Source organism: Periplaneta americana, chromosome 5, assembly GCF_040183065.1.
Source record: "Periplaneta americana isolate PAMFEO1 chromosome 5, P.americana_PAMFEO1_priV1, whole genome shotgun sequence".
In the NCBI taxonomy this organism is placed as follows: Eukaryota; Metazoa; Arthropoda; class Insecta; order Blattodea; family Blattidae; genus Periplaneta; species Periplaneta americana.
The window spans coordinates 65,404,332-65,429,583 of NC_091121.1; the positions used below are offsets into that span (position 1 = coordinate 65,404,332).

The following is a 25,252-nucleotide window of genomic DNA, read 5'->3' on the forward strand; positions in this document are numbered from 1 at the left end:
TAAGATGATATGTACTATAGTTGATGTGAAAATAAATTAAGGTGATATGTAATTAATTAAGATGATATGTAATTAAGTTGGTATGTAATTAATTAAGGTGATATGTAATTATTTAAATTGGTAATAGTTGGGTGAAATAGAAGTACTTATAAATTAGATTTACTTTTGCTTATCGTAGGCGTTATTGTAGAATAGTTTTTATTTACAGTCCTAGGTTTATTGCATCTACTATTCATAGATTTACGTTTATTCTATTTTATTTCATTTACGTTTATTTTATTTTATTTCATGCAATTGTAATTATTGTATATTATATATCACTGCCACCGGGTGTATACCCAATACATACCTATATATTTTAGTTTGGAATCAAAGAGGCATATGTAGATACCTTGAATTTATGCTGAAAAGGTCACTTTTGATCCAAACACTCCGCGCCCTGGTAGTAATTCTTGAATTACGTTCATGCGATGTGATGGCAGATGGTCGTTCCTCCCCCTTCATGTGATATTAGATGTATCATTTTGTGGTGACAGATCGTTGTTTGAGAGTAGGCGTTGGATTAAGTGACACATACAGCTTAAATGTAAGCAGAGATATCGTGCTACATTCAGAATGTAATAAAAATCCTGTTTACACGTAAGATAAATAGCTTCTTAGTATTGTAGGATAATAAGACAGGTGAACATAAAAGTTTTTCGGCACACGTTTGTACGCAATGCATAGACCTCTTGACCTTATATCTCAAACCGGGACTAAGATACAACAAACACCTCACAGCAATAAGGACATAAGAGAGCTGCCACTACATAGTGAAACATAGTTTTTGTACTCGCCAAACTTAGACGACCCCAGCCCAGAGGATAGAAGTCAAAGAAGTCACTTCAACATGCTCTCGATGTTTACGTTATGCAGTTGCCCGCGTCCGATAATTGAATTGCTTTATAACAACGTTGCCAAACATAGACGGTCTCAGCCCGAGTAGAGAGGTCAGCTTATCTTGCCGCAAGAGACAACTACTAACTTCTCTGTTAAAAACATCGTACTTGCCTCAGCCCAGCGGCTGGGCTAATTCAGAGTCATAATGTGACAACGCTACATAATTAGCAGGTATGCATCGTATGATTTATTATGTTTTGGGTAAGGCACGAGTCAGCAGAGTGGTGTGAGTGAGGTCGTCTAAGCTTGGCGAGAACAATAAATACATGGCTGCAACTTTTTGTAGATTTACAGTTTAAATGTAATAATAATAATAATAATAATAATAATAATAATAATAATAATAATAATAATAATTTTCCTTTGTCCACGTACAAGTTCCCTTAACACGCGGAATACAGAACAGTAGTTCCTTGAGAAAGTTTCCTTAATGATTTTATGATGATGCCTGTAAACTCTCCTTTACATCCTGTACCGTGCGATCAGACATCTTCTAGTCTCTTGAACGTTGAGTAATAAGTTAATATTAGAGGAGATTACTTAGGTTGAGTAATAAGGTTTTATATTATCTGTAATTTTGTTGATAATTTCTGGATACAACATTTTGAAGGTACACTTCGGTTTCCAAAAGTTTTTCGAAATGCCATTTGGTACGCTTTAGCTCAAATAGAAATTGAACCAGAGTGGTTATCTCGAATACTATGGACAGATGAGGCCCACTTCACTCTCAATGGTGGAGTCAGTACTGTCACCTGTGGAATATGGACAACAGACAGTTCACGTTTACAACAAAATCCTACCCATAGCACTTTCCATTCATATTGATTGCTCAGTATTTTGTTATGCACTTATATAGGCCTAATTTCTACTATTAAACGTTAATTACTTTATAACCAATATATTTTACGCATTGATAAAAAATCGGTTCTTTTGCCCTTAATTAATCATAATGCGTGTTTTAAACTATCGTTCAAAAGACATATTTAATTGAAATTCTAACTTAAACGTTTATCGCACCCTGTCAAAATAGAGCTTCCATAGCATCTAATTATTTCTGAGAAGTTAAGGAACTTACAATAAAAATCGAGAATAAAGTATTAAGTCACCTAAATATGAGTGGCCTTAAAGTGAAGATTAACACTATACTGAATATAAACCATGGTCGGAAGCAGTGTTCGAATTGATTATAAAATTGTAGAGGGAATAACATTTCTCTTTGACATACTAATTCTTTTGTTTGACTTTAAGTATTTTTTATCAATTATAACATATTCGAATTTAAAGTTTATCGTTATAAAGTTATCCATTTTGATTACTGTGTCACCTGACATGGTATTTTGAATTTCTGGTACCATGATTACCCTTTCTATCCTACCTTATGACTTAATAGGTAGACCTACTAGATAATTCACAAATCGATTAAAAATTCGTATTATGAAGATAACAATAGCAGCAAACGTTTATGAAAGCAATAAACGTATAATATTTTTGGTTCATGGCATAGTTATAAACTAAAAAGACAGTTTGAAACGTTTTCACTAATTTTATATTAAAGAATGACCTTTTTCAGTCCACGTGATATTTATAAACAACATTCAGAATAAGCTCAATACAGGAAATCCGTTCCAGGATTTTCTGTAGAGTAACTTCACGCATATGGGGGCGGAGTCTATCTGTGCCGGAGTGTATTGCGGGCAACATCGGCTCGAGACCGCTAAGGGGTAAGATGCTCGTGGTAGAAGGTAGAGTAGAGTTCAGATAGAAATGATCCTATCCCTGGAAGCGATTGCTAGCTTTGATCAAACCAATTCCTGCCCCCAGAACGATCATTGGCCCTAGCCTTCCCACATACCACTTGCCCGGAGGTCTTGTTTCGTCCTTCTTCTCTACAGATTCCTAGGACGGACCATAGAGGAGACAATGTTTTGACTGAAGCATAGGAAATAAAACTTAAGTTTTCGGAAATGCAATTTCAGGGGAAAATATCGCTATTGAGGCCGGTGTGGTTCTAATAATATTATATCATTATATTCAGAGAGAGGAATTTTCTTTCCCGGGTTGGGAATGAACAGAGAAAAGCAAAAGTTTGGGAAAAGTCCAGAAGGGGGGAATTCTCCGGCTTCCTCTTCTTGAATTCCAACACTGGTCGTATGTTTCAATTCCTACAAGACATGAATGTTTGTTTTTTCGTTGATGTGATAAAATACAGTTTTATTAGATTATTAGATAAAGTTTAGGTGACATAGTAACATCATACCATGGAAATCCCGGAAGTGTTTGTAAATCGTTAAGTCTAAGAAAAGTGCAGTCGCTTCCGCATGTAAGCACGAATAACTTACTTACTTCCTTACTTACTTACTTACTGGCTTTTAAGGAACCCGGAGGTTCATTGCCGCCCTCATAAGCCCGCCATTGGTCCCTATCCTGAGCAAGATCAATCCAATCTCTATCATCATATCCCATCTCCCTCAAATCCATTTTAATATTATCTTCCCATCTACGTCTCGGCCTCCCCAAAGGTCTTTTTCCCTCCGGCCTCCCAACTAACACTCTATATGCGTTTCTGGATTCGCCCATACGTGCTACATGCCCTGCCCATCTCAAACGTCTGGATTTAATGTTCCTAATTATGTCGGGTGAAGAATACAATGCTTGCAGCTCTGCGTTATGTAACTTTCTCCATTCTCCTGTAATCTCATCCCTCTTAGCCCCAAATATTTTCCTAAGAACCTTATTCTCAAATACCCTTAATCTCTGTTCGTCTCTCAAAGTAAGAGTCCAAGTTTCACAACCATACAGAACAACCGGCAATATAACTGTTTTATAAATTCTAACTTTCAGATTTTTTGACAGCAGACTGGATGATAAAAGCTTCTCAACCGAATAATAACAGGCATTTACAATATTTATTCTGCGTTTAATTTCCTCCCGCGTGTCATTTATATTTGTTAGTGTTGCTCCAAAATATCTGAATTTTTTCACCTCTTCGAAGGAAAAATCTCCAATTTTTATAGTTCCATTTCGTACAATATTCTGGTCACGAGACATAATCATATACTTAGTCTTTTCGAGATTTACTTCCAATCCTATCGCTTTAAGGCTGGTTCACAATAAACCGAGAATGGAAACGATAACGAGAACGGGAACGGAAATAATGTTAGAATAAATGCATTTAAATATGAGCATTCACAATAGTTAGTTGTGAATGCTCACATTTAAATACATTTATTTTAACAATATTCCCGTTCTCGTTTTCGTTGTCGTTTCCGTTTCCGGTTTATTGTGAACCAGCCTTTACTTGCTTCAAGTAAATTTCCGTGTTTTTCCTAATCGTTTGTGGATTTTCTCCTAACATATTCACGTCATCCGCATAGACAAGAAGCTGATGTAACCCGTTCAATTCCTAACTCTCTGTGTTATCCTGGACTTTTCTAATGGCATATTCTAGAGCGAAGTTAAAAAGTAAAGGTGATAGTGCATCTCCCTGCTTTAGCCTGCAGTGAAAAGCCCGAATACGAAGAAAATTTAAATTGAAGATGAATACAATTTGTGTATTGTACGAGGCAATAGGTGGGAAAACTCGTAGCTTGTGTATGAAAACACACACTAGAAACTTTCTAGTCTTTTATAATCAGGCCAGTAGGCTTTGAGAGGGATCACCAACACATTACAACAAGAGAATTTTCTTCTTTATGTGACTGTAGTATACATAACACAGTTACGTGGGAACCGGGCTGAAGGAAACATTCACAGAGGTCATTATTTTTTTACTGTCGATCTAAAATTCATGAAACAGAAGACTAAAACAATGAACAGGTTGCACAACCCATGAGTTTCCTGTTCCCACGTCATCGATCCCACCTGTCCGTCGACGGTGAATATCTCCAGGGGCACCTCCGGTTCCTCCTGCCAGTACTGGGCGCTGCGCCCTCCCGTGTTCTTGCTCATGTTGCGATGACAGCAGTAGCAGATGAGGAACACCACCAGGATCAGTCCGCTCAGCATCGCTCTGCAACAAAACACAAGCGCAGTTAGTTATAATTGTGTACTGTAAACTCACGCTTTATAGCGAACAGCGAGACTCAATCGTGCTACGGTTTTTGTTAACACACTCTCTGAAACAATACATAATCTAATTGGTTACACATTAACATCCTTTAACAACAATACATAATCTAACAAATTCCATACTTAACATAAGCTGTGCAACATCAGTTTCGTACGTTAACACAATGGTTCCCAACCTTTATTAACTGACGACACACTTTACTGAACGCCCACGATATCGCGACACGCTTATTTGATTTTATTAATAATAATAGTTCGTATAGGTCAGTTTCTGTCAGATGCGTTTCCAATTCACTGTGGGCTAAAGCAAGGAGATGCACTATCACCTTTATTTTTTAACTTTGCTCTAGAGCAGTGGTCGTCAACACTCGCTGAAATGTGCAATGCGTACGCGGTGCCGTCCCGTGTGCACTGTCGTGCAATAGGGAGAGATAGAGAGCAAACCCGCTAGCAGCTACGAGAGCACTATAGTGCACTGCGTTTTCCATGGGTAAAAGAGGCTAGCCCCAGCGTGCTCTGTGCTGACGACCCCTGCTCTAGAGTATGCCATTAGGAAAGTACAAGATAACAGAGAGGGCTTGGAATTGAACGGGTTACATCAGCTGCTTGTCTATGCGGATGACGTGAATATGTTAGGAGAAAATCCACAAACGATTAGGGAAATCACGGGAATTTTACTGGAACCAAGTAAAGAGATAGGTTTGGAAGTAAATCCCGAAAAGACAAAGTATATGATTATGACTCGTGACGGGAATATTGTACGAAATGGAAATATAAAAATTGGAAATTTATCGAAATTTATCTTTTGAAGAGGTGGAGAAGTTCAAATATCTTGGAGCAACAGCAACAAATATAAATGATACTCGGGAGGAAATTAAACACAGAATTAATATGGGAAATGCCTGTTATTATTCGGTTGAGAAGCTTTTATCATCCAGTCTGCTGTCAAAAAATCTTAAAGTTAGAATTTATAAAACAGTTATATTACCGGTTGCTCTATATGGTTGTGAAACTTGGACTCTCACTTTGAGAGAGGAACATAGGTTAAGGGTGTTTGAGAATAAGGTGCTCAGGAAAATATTTGGGGCTAAGAGGGATGACGTTACAGGAGAATGGAGAAAGTTACACAACACAGAACTGCACGCATTGTATTCTTCACCTGACATACTTAGGAACATTAAATCCAGACGTTTGAGATGGGCAGGGCATGTAGCACGTATGGGCGAATCCAGAAATGTATATAGAGTGTTAGTTGGGAGGCCGGAGGGAAAAAGACCTTTAGGGAGACCGAAACATAGATGGGAAGATAATATTAAAATGGATTTGAGGGAGGTGGGATATGATGATAGAGAATGGATTAATCTTGCTCAGGATAGGGACCGATGGCGGGCTTGTGTGAGGGCGGCAATGAACCTCCGGGTTCCTTAAAAGCCAGCAAGTAAGTAATAAATAATAATAATAATAATAATAATAATAATAATAATAATCTTTTTTTCTGGAGAAAAAGGTGGTGAAACTTTGTGTAGAATATTTTATAGTGGACGGGCAGATGATTACTGTTCATTGCACGGGAATTTTGTCGTTTTTAACCTCCTTTTCGTCCAACTTAGACTTTCAAGATCTAAGCGGAATTCAAAGAAAAATTATATTAAAAACATAGTTATTCACACATATTTCGGTTCCATGATGAAAAATGCAAGAAAAACGTGCCAGAACGCCGTTCCAGCACGTTCCGCAAGAAAAAAAGCACTGATAACAACTTCTGTGTAGTTTCGGATATCCATTGTTGTAGATAGATTGGTGATAACACGCAATCGAAAATTGTAAAAGAACAAGCAGCAACTTGAGTGGCATTAGAAAAAAAAAAAACAAATATATATTCAAAAATCCCAACCTATCTATGTGGATGTTCGAAAAAAAAAATTATCGTTTTTGAAAACTCGCCTATTTAAATTAATGTGAAGTCAGTCTTTCTCTATACGTGCCCTTATGGTTGAAAAACTGAACTGAACATTGTTGCAGGCATTCACGTTTCATTGGTAAAGTCTGTCTCAAAATAAAATGTACCATATCAAAGACTTCATTGCAAATGAAAATGCGTTGTAAAGAGACTTTCTGGATCGCATAAAATTTATTTTCGAATTCCAAAATATTGCGACACATTCCATGGAGTTACGCGACACACCGGTTGGAAACCCCTGCGTTAACACACACTGTGCAACAATACATAACCACTAACAATTTCATAATGTTAACACATGTTCAGCGACAACAAATAACCACAATCAATTTCATATGTAAATACACATTGTGCAACAATACATAACCACAATCAATTTAATATGTTACATACTGCAATAATACATGACAACAATCAATTTTATATGCAAAACACGCTTTGCAACAATACATAACCACAAGAAATTTCATATATTAACACACACTTTTCAACAATCAGTCATGACCTCATCCAATTCCACATATTACAATACGCTGTGCAACAATAAATAACCAGAGTCAATTTATTATGTTAACATACACTCAACAATACGTGATAACCTCACCAAATTCAACATATTAACCTACGCTTTGCAACAATATATAATCGGAATCAATTTCATAAATGTTAACACACTCAGAAACATAACATAATCTCACACAATTCCCTTTTAACGTGCGCTGTGCAACAATACTAATTCATTCAGTTTCAAATGTTAACACATTCTCCGCAACAATAGGCCTATATAATCTCAGTGAATTTCATAATACACACTTTGATACAAGGCGTAATCTCAACCAATTTCATTTATGTAACATACATCCTGCAAAAATGCATAACCTCACTCGGTTGAGTATATTAACAAACTTTCTACAACAATGCATAACATCACCAAATTTCATGTAGGCATATTAACACACGCTCTGGAATTCTCGATCTCATCTCGTCAAACATCATCTCGCTATCACCAAGTCCATCGAAGCTAAATAACCTCGTAATTGATACAGCGTTATTAAATAACCAAGTAAAAAACACGCTCCTTAACAATACATAACCTTAATTAGTTTCATATGTTAATACTCGTTGTGCAGCGATACATAACATCACCCAATTTCATGTAGGCGTATTAAACAACCATATACGCTTTGTAACAATACATAACCTGTCATTTTCATATTATGTTAATACACATTCTGCAACAATGCTTCATTTCACTAAATTCCTTACATTAAAATAAGCTTTACAACGTTAACTTAGTAGAGAACCACCGGCGTAGCTCAGGCGGTAGGCGCGTTTACCTGCTGATACGAAGCTGCGTTTGGTAGCGGTTTCGATTCCCGTTTGGACTGATTACCTGGTTGGATTTTTTCCGACGGTTTCTCGAAGTGTAGAGCGAATATCAGATAATCACATGGCGAATCTTGGCTACATATGGCTATCACCAATTCTATCCACATTACATAACTTAGTATTTTTGCAGTGTTAAATAACAGACTTTAAAACAGTGAGATAACTGCACTTAATTCCACATTATGCCAACTGTTGATAGCTACCTAGCCTTACTCAGCACTGTCTAGACCTCGGAGTTTTAGGCTCGTTTAGTGTAGGCTAAAGCATACGTTCTTTAATGCATCTAATTTCAGGCAATATCATAGCTCGAGAGTTTCTCGTTTTGCATACATTTAGGATTTTTACATAAAATTGTTGCAGCCTATCCTATTCGTGCCTAAAAATCCGAGGTCTAGTTATAATATAGTGCTTCTCAACCCTTTTGAAGATGATGTGCCCCTTTTTCTCACATTACTTTAGTGAGGCCCACAGATACACTACACAGTTTAATTTTCCATGCGCGTACGCATTCAATCTGGGGAGAATATTGAAAGAATCAAGTTGAAAACCCACGTTCAATTAAGATGCATGCATATACATATATATATGTCCCGCGCCGTGGCGTAGTGGTCTAAGGCATCCTGCCTAGGACTCACGTTACGAAATGCGCGCTGGTTCGAGTCCTCGTGGAGGAAGAAATTTTCTCATGAAATTTCGGCCAGTGTATGGGACCGGTGCCCACCCAGCATCGTGATGCACTTGTGGAGCTACGATAGGTAGCGAAATCCGGTTACGCAAACCAGCTATAACGGTTGGGGACTCATCGTGCTAACCACACGATACCTCCATTCTGGTTGGATGATCGTCCACCTCTGCTTCGGCATGTGGCCGTGAGGCCAGCACCGGCTGGTCAGTCTTGGCCCTTCATGGGCTGTAGCGCCACGGATTATTATTATTATTATTATTATTATTATTATTATTATTATTATTATTATTATTATTATTATTAGAAAAAAATACATTATTTTATTCATCCTATGGCAGCCGTACATAGGAGACTGTGAATTCTTACATTTTCGAAACAAAGAAATTTTAGTAGATTTTATTATTTGCTGTATCACTATTTAAGTTATTTAATAAAGAAAAACTCTGAAAATCGATAAATATGTCACATAGGAGTTATAGCAGGAACAACGACGATATATTAAATATCAGTCCAATACTTAGGCTTGCTTGACTCTCAAATTTGTTGTTGAACACTGCATAGGCATTCGTATTTATTATAATCTTCAATAATAGAATAGAATAGAATAGAATAGAATAGATAAAAGAGTGGTGCTATGGATCCAAAAATTCTTAAAAGGTAGAACCCAGAGAGTTAGAGTAGGTCATGAAATATCGGAAATTGGAAATATAAGTTCAGGGGTGCCACAGGGCAGCGTTCTGGGTCCATTACTCTTTCTAATATACGTAAATGACCTATGCCAGAATATTACATCAAATGTGAGGCTATTTGCAGACGACTGCATTATCTATAGAAAGATTAGAAATAATTCAGATGTAGATGCTATTCAAACTGACTTGAATAAAATTTATAACTGGGCGTTAAAGCATAGGATGAAAATAAATGGTTCTAAAAGTAAATCTGTAACATTTTGTAAAACCCGAGAGGAAACTAGTCTTAATTACGAATTCAGTGGTGTTGTAATTCCGCAAGAACAATGTTGTAAATACCTAGGAATGTATTTAAACTCCAAACTTTCTTGGGGAGAGCATGTTGATAATGTTACGGGTAAAGCATGGAGGGCACTTCACTTTATTATGAGAATCTTGAGAAAGGCTAGCCCCAAATCGAGGGAAATAGTATATCTAACGTTAGTGCGACCGTTAATGGAATACGGAACTACATGTTGGGATCCCTATAGAATATATCAGATCAATTACTTAGAAAGAATCCAGTATAGGGCAGCTAAATTTGTTAAAGGTAAAAGAGATGATGGAAACGATACGATAAAAGAACTTAAATGGGAAACTTTGGAAAACAGACGTAGGAAAACTAGAATAACATCATTGTATAGAGCACATCTAGGTCAGAAAGCATGGGTAGACATAACGGCTCGGTTAGAGAAGCCAACGTACTATGGTAGGAACGATCATGATTTTAAAATCAAATGTAGGAAACAGAAAACGGATGTAGGTAAATTCTCATTTTTAAATAGAACTATAAATGATTGGAATGACCTACCTGCAGCGGTCTTTGAGGGCTGTCCTTCCTTAAGGAGATTCAAGAATAATTAAAAAAGTTGTGTATAAAGTTCAAATTAAAATTAAGGTGACATTCAACATTTAATTTTTTTAAGTTGACATGTATTTATCTAGCCTGACGAGTTTACTTCCTTGGTTTGAATTGTAAATTATTTAAAAATAGCGTGTAAGAGGGCCTTAGACTAGAAATGTTTAGTTTAAATGTAGGCCTAGATCTGTTTATAAGTATGCATAAGGATGTAATTATTTGACTTATTTGAACTGTTGTATCAGTGAAGCGAGGTGAGTCAGTGAAGTTATGGTTTTACAGTGCAGTGAACAGTTCCGATCAGTGATAATTTATAGCGTCAATGAAATGTGTTCTATAGTGTCAGTGAAATGTGTTACAGAGTGTCAGTGAAATGTGTGCTAAAGTGTCAGTGAAATGCGTCATAGTGCCACTACAGGGAATGAGATGAGAGTAAAGTGAAAGACTATTGAAACTTATATAGGACCTATACATTATTATGTAGGTTGTATTGTAAAATTAGGTATTTTATTTATGTTTTATTATTATTGTGTTAAATTGTATTGTGTATTCTTATTGTATTGTGTATAGAATTGTATATGTGTTGTAAAATTGTATTGTGTATTGTAAATTTTATTGTGTATTGTTTATCATTTTATTGTCTATTGTTAATATTGTATATACCACTGCCACTGGGAGCTTGCCCACTTGCAGTGTAAATAAATACATACATACAAAGCTAATCGTACTTTTCACCATTTTCATCTTAAAAGATCCACCATCACCAAACAAAATAGTTTTCAGTTTATTTTTGGCCTCCTAGAACAATCGTTACATGCTATTATTGAACGAAATAACGAACAATAACTCACCGGCAATGGTTAGCTTTCAATTGCTCCATACGTTCTTATTTTTAGTGAAAAAAGGCATGCACAATTGAATGCGTTTCGTTCAATTTTGCATGCATTGTTTGAATGTGTAAAGTTGAAAGAAAAGTTGAACCATGTAGATGCACCTGAAGGTGTAGAGTAGAATGTAGAAGATAGTAATATGAAATTTGGTATCAATTAAAACAGAAAATTTAGTTCTTGATTTTATTTAACACAAAATACTTGGATATTTAAATTTTAATAAAACAACTTTTAAAAATTACAATTTATTATTACTATTATTATTATTATTATTCTTATTATTATTATTATTATTATTATTATTATTATTATTATTATTATTATTGGCTCTGTCTTCATGGCATGTTACGGGGAAACCTTTACCTTATTATTATTATTATTATTATTATTATTATTATTATTATTATTATTATTATTACTTACTTACTTACAAATGGCTTTTAAGGAACCCGAAGGTTCATTGCCGCCCTTACATAAGCCCGCCAGCGGTCCCTATCCTGTGCAAGATTAATCCAGTCTCTATCATCATACCCCACCTCCCTCAAATCCATTTTAATATTATCCTCCCATCTACGTCTCGGCCTTCCTAAAGATCTTTTTCCCTCCGGTCTCCCAACTAACACTCTATATGCATTTCTGGATTCGCCCATACCTGCTACATCTCAAACGTCTGGATTTAATGTTCCTAATTATGTCAGGTGAAGAATACAATGCGTGCAGTTCTTGTTGTGTAACTTTCTCCATTCTCCTGTAACTTCATCCCGCTTAGCCCCAAATATTTTCCTAAGCACCTTATTCTCAAACACCCTTAACCTATGTTCCTCTCTCAGAGTGAGAGTCCAAGTTTCACAACCATACAGAACAACCGGTAATATAACTGTTTTATAAATTCTAACTTTCAGATTTTTGGACAGCAGACTGGATGATAAGAGCTTCTCAACCGAATAATAACACGCATTTCCCATATTTATTCTGCGTTTAATTTCCTCCCGAGTATCATTTATATTTGTTACTGTTGCTCCAAGATACTTGAATTTTTCCACCTCTTCGAAGGACAAATCTCCAATTTTTTTATTTCCATTTCGTACAATATTCTGGTCACGAGATATAATCATATACTTTGTCTTTTCGGCATTTACTTCCAAACCGATCGCTCTACTTGCTTCAAGTAAAATTTCCGTGTTTTCCCTAATCGTTTGTGTATTTTCTCCTAACATATTCACGTCATCCGCATAGACAAGAAGCTGATGTAACCCGTTCAATTCCAAACCCTGCCTGTTATCCTGAACTTTCCTAATGGCATATTCTAGAGCGAAGTTAAAAAGTAAAGGTGATAGTGCATCTCCCTGCTTTAGCCCGCAGTGAATTGGAAAAGCATCAGATAGAAACTGACCTATACGGACTCTGCTGTATGTTTCACTGAGACACATTTTAATTAATCGAACTAGTTTCTTGGGAATACCAAATTCAATAAGAATATCATATAATACTTTCCTCTTAACCGAGTCATATGCCTTTTTGAAATCTATGAATAACTGATGTAATGTACCCTTATACTCCCATTTTTTCTCCATTATCTGTCGAATACAAAAAATCTGATCAATAGTCGATCTATTACGCCGAAAACCGCACTGATGATCCCCAATAATTTCATCTACATACGGAGTTAATCTTCTCAAAAGAATATTGGACAAAATTTTGTACGACGTCAATAAAAGTGATATTCCTCGAAAGTTACCACAGTTGGTTTTGTCCCCCTTTTTAAAAATAGGTACAATTATGGACTCCTTCCATTGTTCTGGTACAATTTCCTTTTCCCAAATAGCAAGTACAAGTTTATAAATTTCGCTATATAATGCACTTCCACCCTCTTATATTAATTCTGCTGGAATTTGATCGATACCTGGAGACTTGTAATTTTTCAGATTTTCTATCGCAATTTCGACTTCTGAAAACGTGGGTTCGGGTATAAATGGCTCAGCAGTTTGTATTTCAATTTCGTCCCGATCATTTCTATTTGGCCTATGCACATTTAGTAGTTGCGCAAAATAGTTTTTCCATCTGTTTAGGATTGATGGAGAGTCTGCAAGCAAGTCACCATTCTCATCCTTGATCACGTTTACCCTTGGCTGATATCCGTTCTTAAATTCCTTTATACCCTTATATAAATCTCGAATGTTTTTATTTTTACTATTTGTTTCTACCTCATTCAGGTTTTCCTTCAAGTAACCTCTCTTTTTATTCCTAAGTGTACGACTTGCTTCCCGTCTTTCATTGAAATAATTATCTCTCTTCTCCTCAACTGGATCCTGTAAGAATTTCAGTTTTGCCTATTTCTTTCTTTCTATTACCATGCAACAATCTTCATCAAACCACGGTTTCTTTTTCTTAGTTTCATAATAACCTATGCTCTGTTCAGCTGCAATTTTGATATTATCTCTGATATTTTCCCACACGCTATTAACATCTAATTCTTTCTCAACTTCGTATTATTATTATTATTATTATTATTATTATTATTATTATTATTATTATTATTATTATTATTATTTTCGAGGTACCCATTAACTGCTCTTCGGACCTCCAGACCGCCGCGGCTCTCTTGTTGCAATCATTGTTCTAACATATCCCTGCAACTCAGTTCCATATTAAGTTAGTACGCATTCTACAACTATCCATGAATTCATACAATGTTAAACACTCTTATAATCAAAGCTATACTAACCAAATTATTATGGTTGCATCTCAGCGAGAGCTGTGTGCTATAATGTGACAGCATAACTCTATTTCACTTCAGGGAAACAGAGGTGCAATTTCCATAACACATAAATGCCGGGCCTACATGTAAGACAATACAGGACACCGCCTTGACAAGAGTAAACATCCATGACACAATTAGTATTCGAACGTACGACCGTAGCTTACATGGAGCGTGAAAGCTGCGCCTGAGTTGCATTTACCACGACCAACTACTGAAACAAATGCATGTTGAAATGCGAAATAATGGAAGGATGTTCCTATTGTATCGCTGAAGGTGAATTTTTACGAGTTCAATATTGGATTTATGCAACAGTTGAAAGACATGATTACAAGGACAACGAATAACTTACGGCTACGAACTAGGTGGAGGGAATATAGGCCTAGATTGAATTAGCATATAAATTTCTCCAGAGACTGCTTTTGTTTTGCAGGGTTACCACAACTCATAATTGAGTTTGTTAGGAAGCATATAGATTAATTCAAATTTTATTCGGAATTCTAATGCCTTATCAAGTACGAATAGAAGTGAACTTAATTATTAAAACTAGATATTCGCTTTTAAATCCAGAGTACGTTTGAAAGCTACTTGGTTTCTACATCGACAACGGGACACCTGAAATCTGATGTGTTCTTCACTAATATACAGCCTAATTAACGAAGTAATATTGGCTTTTGCGGAGTTTATACATAGAGCCAATTTCATTATACTTTCCTCGAAACTTTTAATTCGTCTCGTAAGCATGCGCGAGCCAGTCACATGGATTAGCAATGAGTGTTATTTCTGGACAATTTCGACTGCTACTGGTGGCTTGGGGGGGAGGAAGAAAGGAGACAGTTTCCCCAATCACTTCTTCTCCAATGCATTTCAGTTCCATTGTTTATTTTTCCAAAAAATAAGGTCCCAAAAACTTAATTCCCATTATTAATGTTATCAGTAGACAGTGGATGCGGGATGATTTATCGTTGAATGTGGGTGCACATTTTTTTTCATTCAGACCATTGGCTCAACAGGTTTTAAAAGTAAACAGACGACGTCAACATGCTACTGTATCTCCGTACAGTCAGAAGGAAAAGAAAAATAACGTAGTGTACTACATACCTTGCAAGGTTCAGTCCTCGTCATCATTGATGCAATTACCAGCGTTGCAGTAAACGACGATATATTCTCGTAAGTTGTCGAAGCTGAATCGTCTTCGCCTATCGCTTAAACAGTTTTTGTATCGAGAGAATTTCTGAAGAAAACCTCTAAAATGGGGATCACTCAATTTCTTTAGAGGAATATTTGCACTGAGCATCATGTTGCACGTGTCGTTTAGACCCGCACAACTAAATGATGATGATGATGATGATGATGATGATGATGATGATGATGATGATGATGATGATGATGATGATGATGATGGTTCCTCAGATTTCATTTCAACGCATTTCCTGTGCGATGTACTGTTGCAATGTTTCTCAATAGTCTGAGTTGTTCTGGTTTTTATTTCAATTTTACAAACATTACACACGATATTGTCTTCGTTAATACATAAAATGTCACTCCCATACTTCTTAATTGCATTTCGTATCTCTGAACGAATTTAACGTTTTGCCTTCTACATTATGAATGGATCAGCACACCACTATTCAACGCGTATTAAATACTTGAGCAGGATAACACAACTGCACACATTGCGTTGCAATGTTACTATAAACGGACCGGGGTTCATTCGTTTTGTACGCTACTGTACTCGCCAGGTACACAAAAAAAGACGACGCAGCACGTGCCATATACTCTGATACGAAACAACTTCACTTTTCCTTAAGTCATCCCGCATACACTGTCTGGTTATCAGTATCTCATATCTTTGTTTTTTTACCAGAGCAATATTTTGTAAATACATGCTATATAACAATAATAAAGTTTTTACAAACTGTAGCCAATTGCTCGTAAATAATTTAAAATATTGTGATCATTAGACAGCGGAACTTCATCCAGTTGCATGTTTTTATTGATTTGGAAGTAGCTCTGGGTGGCGCAGTTGTTATAGTGCTGGCCTTCTGTGCCCGAGGTTGCAGGTTCGACCCCGGCCCAGGTCGATGGTATTTAAGTGTGCCTAAATGCAACAGGCTCATGTCACTAGATTTACTGGCATGTAGAAGAACTGCAGGACAAAAATCCTGCACACTGGCTGCGCTGGTATAATCTCGGCAGTTGCGAGCGTCGTTAAATAAAACATAATTGAATTTTTGATTTGGTATATTTTAAAATTAAAAGCGGATCTTTACCGATAATGGTTTTTACATTCGAATGGTGCCAACTTTATTTTCTGTAAATGCATATTTCGAGGGTTTCCCCTTTTAAATGCATAATTGAGGCGGTATACGGAAAAGAGCCATACGGAACTGTGTGTCCGTTTTCCCCAGATCATTTCATTAAAACCGCCATTTTCCAGAGATTATAGATTGCTAATTTCATAGGGAAATTTTTAATATTAGGGTTGATATGATCTGTTTCATAATATGAAAGGCTCAATCCCGCATGGAATCAGAAGTCTACATATTTCAACAGTGCTGTACCCATCCAAAGTGAATGATGATAGATCTCATTACAGATTCCTAACAGAACAAGAAAAATATGGATAAAAAATATGTTGAATGAAGGTTAATTCCCTTATACTAGTACCACAGTCTAGTATATACAGTCACGAAGCTTGAGTTTATGAGGGTACTTTGGAACAATAGACTATGCAGGTACTATTTCGCATTGTCTGTAATGAGATTATAGTAGCGATCCTAGTGGTTAGCAACTATCTATGGATGGATACTTACTACGTATTGAGCTTCGTGACTGTATAAATAGACTGTGCTAGTACTATGAAAGTGACCAGTCGTACAAAGCACCAGAAGTCTTTTCTAACAGAAGAAGACAGAAATTGGATAGTAAAAATGTTTAATGAAGATTAAATTCACTTTTACCAGTATTAATGAGCTTAATAAATTATCAATTTTCTTGGAAAACTATTTTAAATGATAATAATTATGTTCTTTGGAAAAAGGGCACATACCATTTAAGTGACTTTAATTTTAATTTAATATTCTGATATTAACAATATGAACAAACATATATAATATTTTGGATGAAGGTAAATAAAACAGTATGTTTTTAAAGAGACGGTGATATAAAAATTAGAACAATAAATATAACGTATTGAAAACTTTAAAAGAATTTTTCTCAGAATGTTGGACTATGTATCCTTTTACCGTATACCGCCTCAATTATACATTTTATTTTGCATATTTAAATGTATATATTAATATCTACGAGAGCTCAATAGAATTCTTCATGAATAATTTGAAAAATATCAGACAGAATAGGATAAGAATCGATTGAGACTTCAGCTGTAAAACGACAAAACAAGAAGATGTTAATGCCGTTTCTGAAAGAAAGCAAGAGTGAATGGGCATTTCGCGGTATTGATGAAGAACAAACTCTAGATAAATGGAAAAAAATATTCTACCTCCTAGATTGTTGCCAGCAAAACTTTTCATTACAGGAGTCCATGATTAGAGATCTTCCAAGGAGAGAGAACAGCAGGGTGTACAGTAAAAGAAGAGTCCAATGAATACCGATGAAAAAAGCAACAAAGAAATTCAGAAGGAAGCAGAAGTGATCTAGCCGTCATCCAGGGATGGAGTAATGATTAAAAGGAATGAAGGATGTCTGTGGGAGAGAAGAAGAGCGTCAGCAGAAACTAAGCAGCTGTGGAATTTAAGGCAACGCGTAGACTGTGACGGAAGGCTTGGAAAGAAAAGTGATGATGCAAGAAAAATGGATCAGTGAGCGATATGTACGCATAAAGCAAATGCTGATGAAGCATGAAGACAGCGATCCGAGAGAAGGGAGACAGACGAGGAACCGTGGTGGGAATCACGCGAGGAACGAGGTAACGTCAGGGACGGGAAAAGATACGAATGAAAGAAAGTGTGAGGGGAAGTGAGGGAATAATATGTAAGAGAAAAGGGGAAGAGAAAGATTTGAATCCAGGGTTGGGAGAAGATGGAGCAGAAACTAAAGTGAATATTAGTGATATTGGGAGCAGAATAGTAAGTGCTTTTGAAAGGGAAATGGAAGTCAGTGTGAAGAGTATTGAGAGCAGAATATTAGCGATGAAAGAGAGTAAGAAAAAGTTAGTGCAAACAAGTTAGGGGGGACAAAAGTGACAGAATAATCACAGAGAAGAAAGTGACGAATGTGGACACAGGAGTGGGAAAAGATACGAATGAAAGTGTGAAGGAAGAGTCAATGAGTGAGAATGAGGGGATAAATATATATAAGTGAAAAGGGGACTTTTTCCGTGCTTATTTGCGTGTTTCGACTTTTTTAGGGATAAATTCGTACATAGTGTCTATTTAGAATTTTGGATATAATAAAGCATATTTAGAAATTTAACTTGCATATTAAGTCCATTTTTATAGTTTTAGTGTATGTTTTATGTTAAATCGCATAATACTGCATTTTATAAATGTTGTCTCTTAGAGTTTGGTATTACTGAGCCTACAATATTTTAGTATCCAGACGTTTGAGATGGGCAGGGCATGTAGCACGTATGGGCGAACCCAGAAATGCATATAGAGTGTTAGTTGGGAGACCGGAGGGAAAAAAACCTTTGGGGAGACCGAGACGTAGATGGGAGGATAATATTAAAATGGATTTGAGGGAGGTGGGATATGATGATAGAGGCTGGATTAATCTTACACAGGATAGGGACCGATGGCGGACTCTAAAGTCCAACCCTCATTCCATTGAAAGCTTCACTTCTCACAACGAAAGTAATATAAAATGTTTGACATCAGCTTAGTGTAAGTGAGGACTTTGACCGCTACTGTTCTTTTTTTCGGTACGAGGGTGTCTTTAGAATTTATGTTTGGAAGAGGGGAAACTTTCACCATGTCTTGGACAGGACGTTGTGTCCTCAACATGGTTCGGAAGGGATGGCTACTGTAGTAGACAGTATTTTTAACACAAAGATTGCAAGAATGCACGCTGCGCCCACAATTTGTTATGCCATTCACACTCCCTCATCTGGAAGATCTGGTAACAAAAGTGAAGCGCGGAAGGAGACGGAGAATGTAGGCACTGACATGGACCACCCCTAATTGAAACACATTGTAAACCCTCATTAAAATCTATAGTTTTCCCTTGCAACCTTCATTTTGTTGGATGTTCTTTTCCTTTACCTTAGCCAAATTCCAGGAAGTTGCCTCCTCTCTCCGAGATTTGCAGGGCAGTCACTGAAACAAGGTGACTAATTTTTAAGAAGTTGTTGTGCGAGTACGGTGAGTAATATTTAAATGTTATTTTCTTTTAATTTTGTCATTTTTTCCATTAGTTTAAGGGCATTAATTTTAAATAGATTTTTAGGCCATCAACATCCGCCCCCTATTCATGACATAGGCCTTATGTCCGTATAAATACGAAGTTTTTGGTGTCCAGTATGGATTTCATACGGAACAAGTTTCTGAGGTCTCAGACACTCGGTACAATATGGGACACCTGGCAAGCCTATTTTGAACTACCGGGCGAAAATTTGCAGATTGTCATCCGAAATAATCTGTATTTTATTTTAGAGAAATTCTGTGATTCTCTTTTAAATCGCTGTTAAATTAACTTAATGTTCACGTCGAAGACCTTATTGAATTAGTGAATGTCGTGGCCAAGGCAGTGGAACCAGTCGTCAAGGTGCCGTGAACATCGCCGTGGCTGTAAACACTGCATTACTTGGCGGACGGGTTTTGTTTTACTTGGCCTCCCCGCGCTGAGTTGACCGACAGCCCCGAGCCAAATACGACGGACGACCACGTCCTTGGCTCCGCAGACTGAGAAGCCGTAAGACCGGAAGATTGCCGAGCGGGGACTTATCGCAAGTCTAGTTTCCGGGGATCGCGGAGGGAGGGGGGAGGCGGCCTCCCCGGCGTAGATCCTGTGTGAACTCCAGTCGGATGTGCAACCTGTGCGAGTGAGTTGGTGACGATGATTCTCTGTGGTCTTCGTTGCGTACAATGACCGCCACCGCGTGGTGTGCACCCTGTGCCGGATGTAGAAATTTCTGATGACTGAGGTTGGTTCGCTTTAAATATCCTTCCCTTATATTCAGTTTTTAAATTAGTTAACTTCTTAAAGCGCAGAAAGTAACGTAAAATCGAAATTCTACTGTATAGTTCCGGTTTTGTAACCGTAAGTAATGTCATAATTTTAGGTGGCTATTCTTGGAGATATTTCAAACCATGAAGTTTAATACAGTTTTGCTCGTTTTTGCTTCCTTTTCAAGATAAAAGTTGTTTTATATGAAATATTTCACAGCGTGTTTTGGAAAAGCCATTGGTTTAATTCCCAATATGTTCAATCAATTTAAGAGAGCAGTGTATTATGATAATATATGATTGAAAGAATTTTAGTTTTGTCCTTTAAATGTGCAAAAATGTGATCCGAACAAATGTAATTTTTCGTTCTTGTAAGGAGTTTTTCAATGTTACATTTTTTTCGGGTCAAATTTCTCCACATTTAAAGGACAAAACCTAAAATGTTTCCGAATCATCACACACGTGAGTTCACCCTGACAATGTCAATCACAACCTTACATCTGAGTGGATTAGTGATGGCCAGAGCTAGGAATTTGGTACCAAAACTGTTAAGTTGTGTGAGCTACCGAATGAAAAGTATTAGCACAACTCTCGATGTCAGTGAACCAGAACGACAAACACGTACAACAGGGTTGTAACCAAACATGTGCTCCAATCGTCCTCGGGCTTAGAAAAAGAAAATAATAAGAAAATAATAGGCCAATTAAAAAGAAAAGAATAATTTGTAATTATACACTTCTTAACTCGCAATCTAAAATAACTTACAAAATATACAATTATGATTCTACCCTCATTATAACAAATAAAAATGAACATATTCATTTTATCGAAAGAAATACTCCTTTTATGTTTAGAAAAAAAATAACAATATTTGTACTCTGAAAATATTCGTTGTACGTCACAAGGCGTTACTGGAGCAAATCTGAAATATGATACAGTATTTCTTACTATCATCAGGTGAACAACTACTTTATGAATCTAATAGTGTATCTATTATATGGCACATAATATTAAACCTTTAATTGTTTTCAAGAAAAATTTTCATTCCTATTGTAATGACAGCTAGGAAGTTCGTATTGTAATTCCGATCTAACTTGGACTGTAACGCAACAGAATGCATGGCAGCACGAGACGTCATCATAACGTGTTACACACTCCTGTTTGCATAATTATTTTAATAACAGATGAGTTTACTTTTTTGGAAGCATGCATAATATTAACATTACGTAAATAATACGACAATAACAGAATAGCCCACTTTGTCCAGAACCTAAAATATTAATATAAATTAACAATATTCTTCAAATTATTTACGACTGTACACAGCTCCACAGAATCATACTATGCGTTGTTTATGTGAACTGCGTATCGTTTGTAGAGAGCGGGAGCAGAGCGAGGCGCGGGTGAGTCCTGTAGTGAGGGTCACATAAGAACAGTTCCTAAACAACAAATATTACTGTCTTGTCAGTGTTACCAACTGTTATAGTTGACGCCATCGATTTAGGCAGATGGAATTTATTAATCAGAACTCCAGAGCGAGTTACTCTTAGCTGCAAGGTCGGTTGTTATCTTCGTCGCAGCTGGGATGGGTGAGACATAAGAGTAAACATACGTTCCTGATTATCCTAGTGGACTCGGATGGACAGTCATCTCCAAAAACAATGCACATATAACCACTTTTATACAACTGCAGTAATCTATGCAGTATGTGTGCATGCGTGTGAAAAGAGAAGTCCCCGGCACACTGTTTTCGAGATAATTCCAGTTGCCGCTGCATAATCTTTTCCTAGTTACTATAAAGTATAAAGACAATCTACATATATATACTGTATATATATATATATATATATATATATATATATATATATATAACTATTCTATAATCAACGGACTGACTAATCATCTTAAATCTCCTTAAACCCTGTGTGTAGGTTTCTGTTAATCCTTAGTCAAAAGATAAGACGGAGTTTTACGAAATACGAACATTAAGGGATGTAAAATAGAAGGTAATAATGATCAAAATATACTGGTTTATTTTTTGAACCAACAGCCATTCAGCCCTTAAATTTAAAACAAATGCTCCTTTATAAAATTGAGTTAGACTGTTCATCTCATCTTTCAGAATTGTTTCTAAAATGTATTAAAAAAAAAATTCAACTTCATTTAATACATTCAGATAACTTTTGAGAATTTTTTTATCCCCCAAAGAGCAGAGAGGAGAGAGAAAGGAGATGACGGTTTTAAAAATTTCACTCAAGTATTTCGAACTAGCCGACGTAGAGACGTAACATTTAAAATGAAGGTTACTCTCAACAATTTTGATTAAACGTTGTCCGATTTTTTAAATACCATCTAAGGAATAGTGAAAAGGCAGAAGGGGATGAAAAATCTCAAGTCGTCCGATCTCGACGAAAGTTGATATCTGGAGATCTTTCATCCATCAAGCTGTCGACCTGGTTGGCGAGTTGGTATAGCGCTGGCCTTCTATGCCCAAGGTTGCGGGTTCGATCCCGGGCCAGGTCGATGGCATTTAAGTGTGCTTAAATGCGACAGGCTCATGTCAGTAGATTTACTGGCATGTAAAAGAACTCCTGCGGGACAAAATTCCGGCACATCCGGCGACGCTGATATAACCTCTGCAGTTGCGAGCGTCGTTAAATAAAACATAACATTCAACATTCCATCAAGCTCGACAAGTATCAGGCTCAGACTGTAAAACACAAGAAACGAATCGACGGCTTTTCTCATGACCTATTTATCATTCCTCTCATATTCATCTGCTTCCATTAAGACTCTTGGAACATGAGATTTCTTGCTTGGTTTATCGAATTACCACAGGTTATTAATTGAGAAAAATTCGCTCCGGGGCAGGGTATCGAACTCTTGACTCCCAGTTACACGCACTAGGATCTCTAACCACTGAGCTACGCCGAGACTCAATCCACAGTATTGGATCGAATCTCGTAGATTATCGAATTACGTATTTCCTTATTTCAGCATACCTATTCTTTCGGTTATTTATCCAACGTGTCGATTCCTGTCATTTCCGCAACTTATTCTCGTACTTCATGAATGTTTGTTATTAATGAAGACATTTCGACACAACTCATATCTATTTTTCGCCTGTCGCTTCATGAAGTAATGAACATTTGCAATACTTTCTTGGTTCTGGTTATGCAATGCTTTTTTCCTCTTAATTTAGAAAATGCAGGAGGCGAACGAAAGTCATTTACGACACTCTCATGAATCGGACTGTACTGTGGTGTGTTTATTAATTAGTCTAATAATGACGATACAAGAGGCGAGTGTGAACATATAAACAACGACAGACAGCCTTATCGCAATTCATTCTTGCAGTTCTCACAAAACATTGGCTCGCCTACTGGAAATGTCATTGAGTTCATCTGCCAAAATCGATGCCTCCGACTATACCAGATATCACCATATGAAGTAAAATCACGATCCTACGTACTGAATGACTTATTTACTCGCCGTACTTTACCTTTATGTTGGAAGGTTATTCTAAATAATTAAATAATTTGTAACATATTTTCGTAGGCAGACTATAAGAGAAAGGGATCAATATGTTAGGTATTTTGTCTATCAATATGAAATTCATTGGTTTGACTAAACAATTGATTGACGAGCCCTAACCTAAAAATGTATTTTGTTTGACCACATGAAATTATTAGTACTAACTCCGAATGCCGAATATCACCATGAAATGTATGCTTAAGAATGCTTACTCCTAATAATTTTGTTATTGTAGTTATAATTGATGTCCCCGTGAGCATAATTCCTTCTTCATTATCTTCTTTCGGTTAAATCTGAAAGAACAGAATACCAGTAGGGGAAGTTATCCCCACTCCCACAACACGCTTTACGCTTTCTTGGTGAAGTCGCTGCCATGCTTTTTCCTCTTTTTTGACATCTATACTAATAATAAATCTGTAGCCGAAATTTTTCTGGTAATTTTCGATTTTCCAAAAATAATTGGTCCTAACATATATAATTAACCACCCTGAAACCGAAAATCGCTTTTTTTTTTAATTTTTGTTTGTATGTATGTATGTCTATCTGTCTGTATGTTTGTTACCTTTTCACGCGATAATGGCTGAGCCGATTTCGATGAAAATTGGAATATAAATTAAGTTCGTTGTAACTTAGATTTTAGGCTATATGGCATTCAAAATACATTATTTAAAAGGGGGGTTATAAGGGGGTCTGAATTAAATAAATCAAAATATCTCGCTTATTATTGATTTTTGTTAAAAATGTTACATAACAAAAATTTCTTTAAAACTCATTTCCGATAAGTTTTATTCTTTGAAAAATTTTGATAGGACTGATATTTAATGAGATAAATGAGTTTCAAGATTAAAATAACTGCCATCTAAGGCGGTGTAATGAAATAAACAAATGAATTCGTCTATAAGAGGCCTTGGTTAACAACAATCGAAAGCTTTGAATCATAGCCTACAGAGAATATTTCTGTGTTTGTATGAAGTAATATCGGAAGCTAAATTAACCGATTTGTGTAATTAATTATTATTTCACCATTGGAAAGTGTAGTTTCTCTATATGGACATAATGCTATAATGTTATTACAGTAACTTCGGAGTGAATTGAGGACAGGTAAGATTAAAATAGCTTCTTATGCACAAACAACTTGATAGGCTATTCTGTATATTCGTTTCATGTATTTCTTAAAATAATGTTTATCTCAGAGAATTAACGAACCACAAGAGTGTATTGATTTAGTATGCAGTAATAATATGTTAGCTTAGCATTCCATTATTTTATAATCCAAATTTTAACTATGCTCAATTGAATCGTGTTAAAATACAT

At 36.3% G+C, this 25,252-nt stretch overlaps 2 protein-coding genes across 6 annotated transcripts in view; one reads left to right on the plus strand and one right to left on the minus strand.

Moving 5' to 3' along the window:
- Positions 1-25,252, plus strand: part of fdl (fused lobes) — a 335,607-nt gene that overhangs the window by 128,029 nt on the left and 182,326 nt on the right. Inside the window, exon 1 of one of the 4 annotated variants that reach the window (XM_069825926.1) lies at positions 20,238-20,382. The exons of the other annotated variants lie outside the window; for them this stretch is intronic. The gene's annotated coding sequence lies outside the window, so the exon portion shown is untranslated. Of the gene's footprint in view, positions 1-20,237; positions 20,383-25,252 lie in introns of those variants that run through there. 4 annotated transcript variants of the gene reach the window in all.
- s-cup (stanley-cup) overlaps positions 1-25,252 on the minus strand; it is a 340,619-nt gene that overhangs the window by 29,446 nt on the left and 285,921 nt on the right. For both annotated transcript variants that reach the window (XM_069825936.1, XM_069825935.1), the window contains one exon: positions 4,801-4,948. In XM_069825936.1, the coding sequence (XP_069682037.1) occupies positions 4,801-4,948 (148 nt within the window). The remainder of the gene's footprint in view (positions 1-4,800; positions 4,949-25,252) is intronic.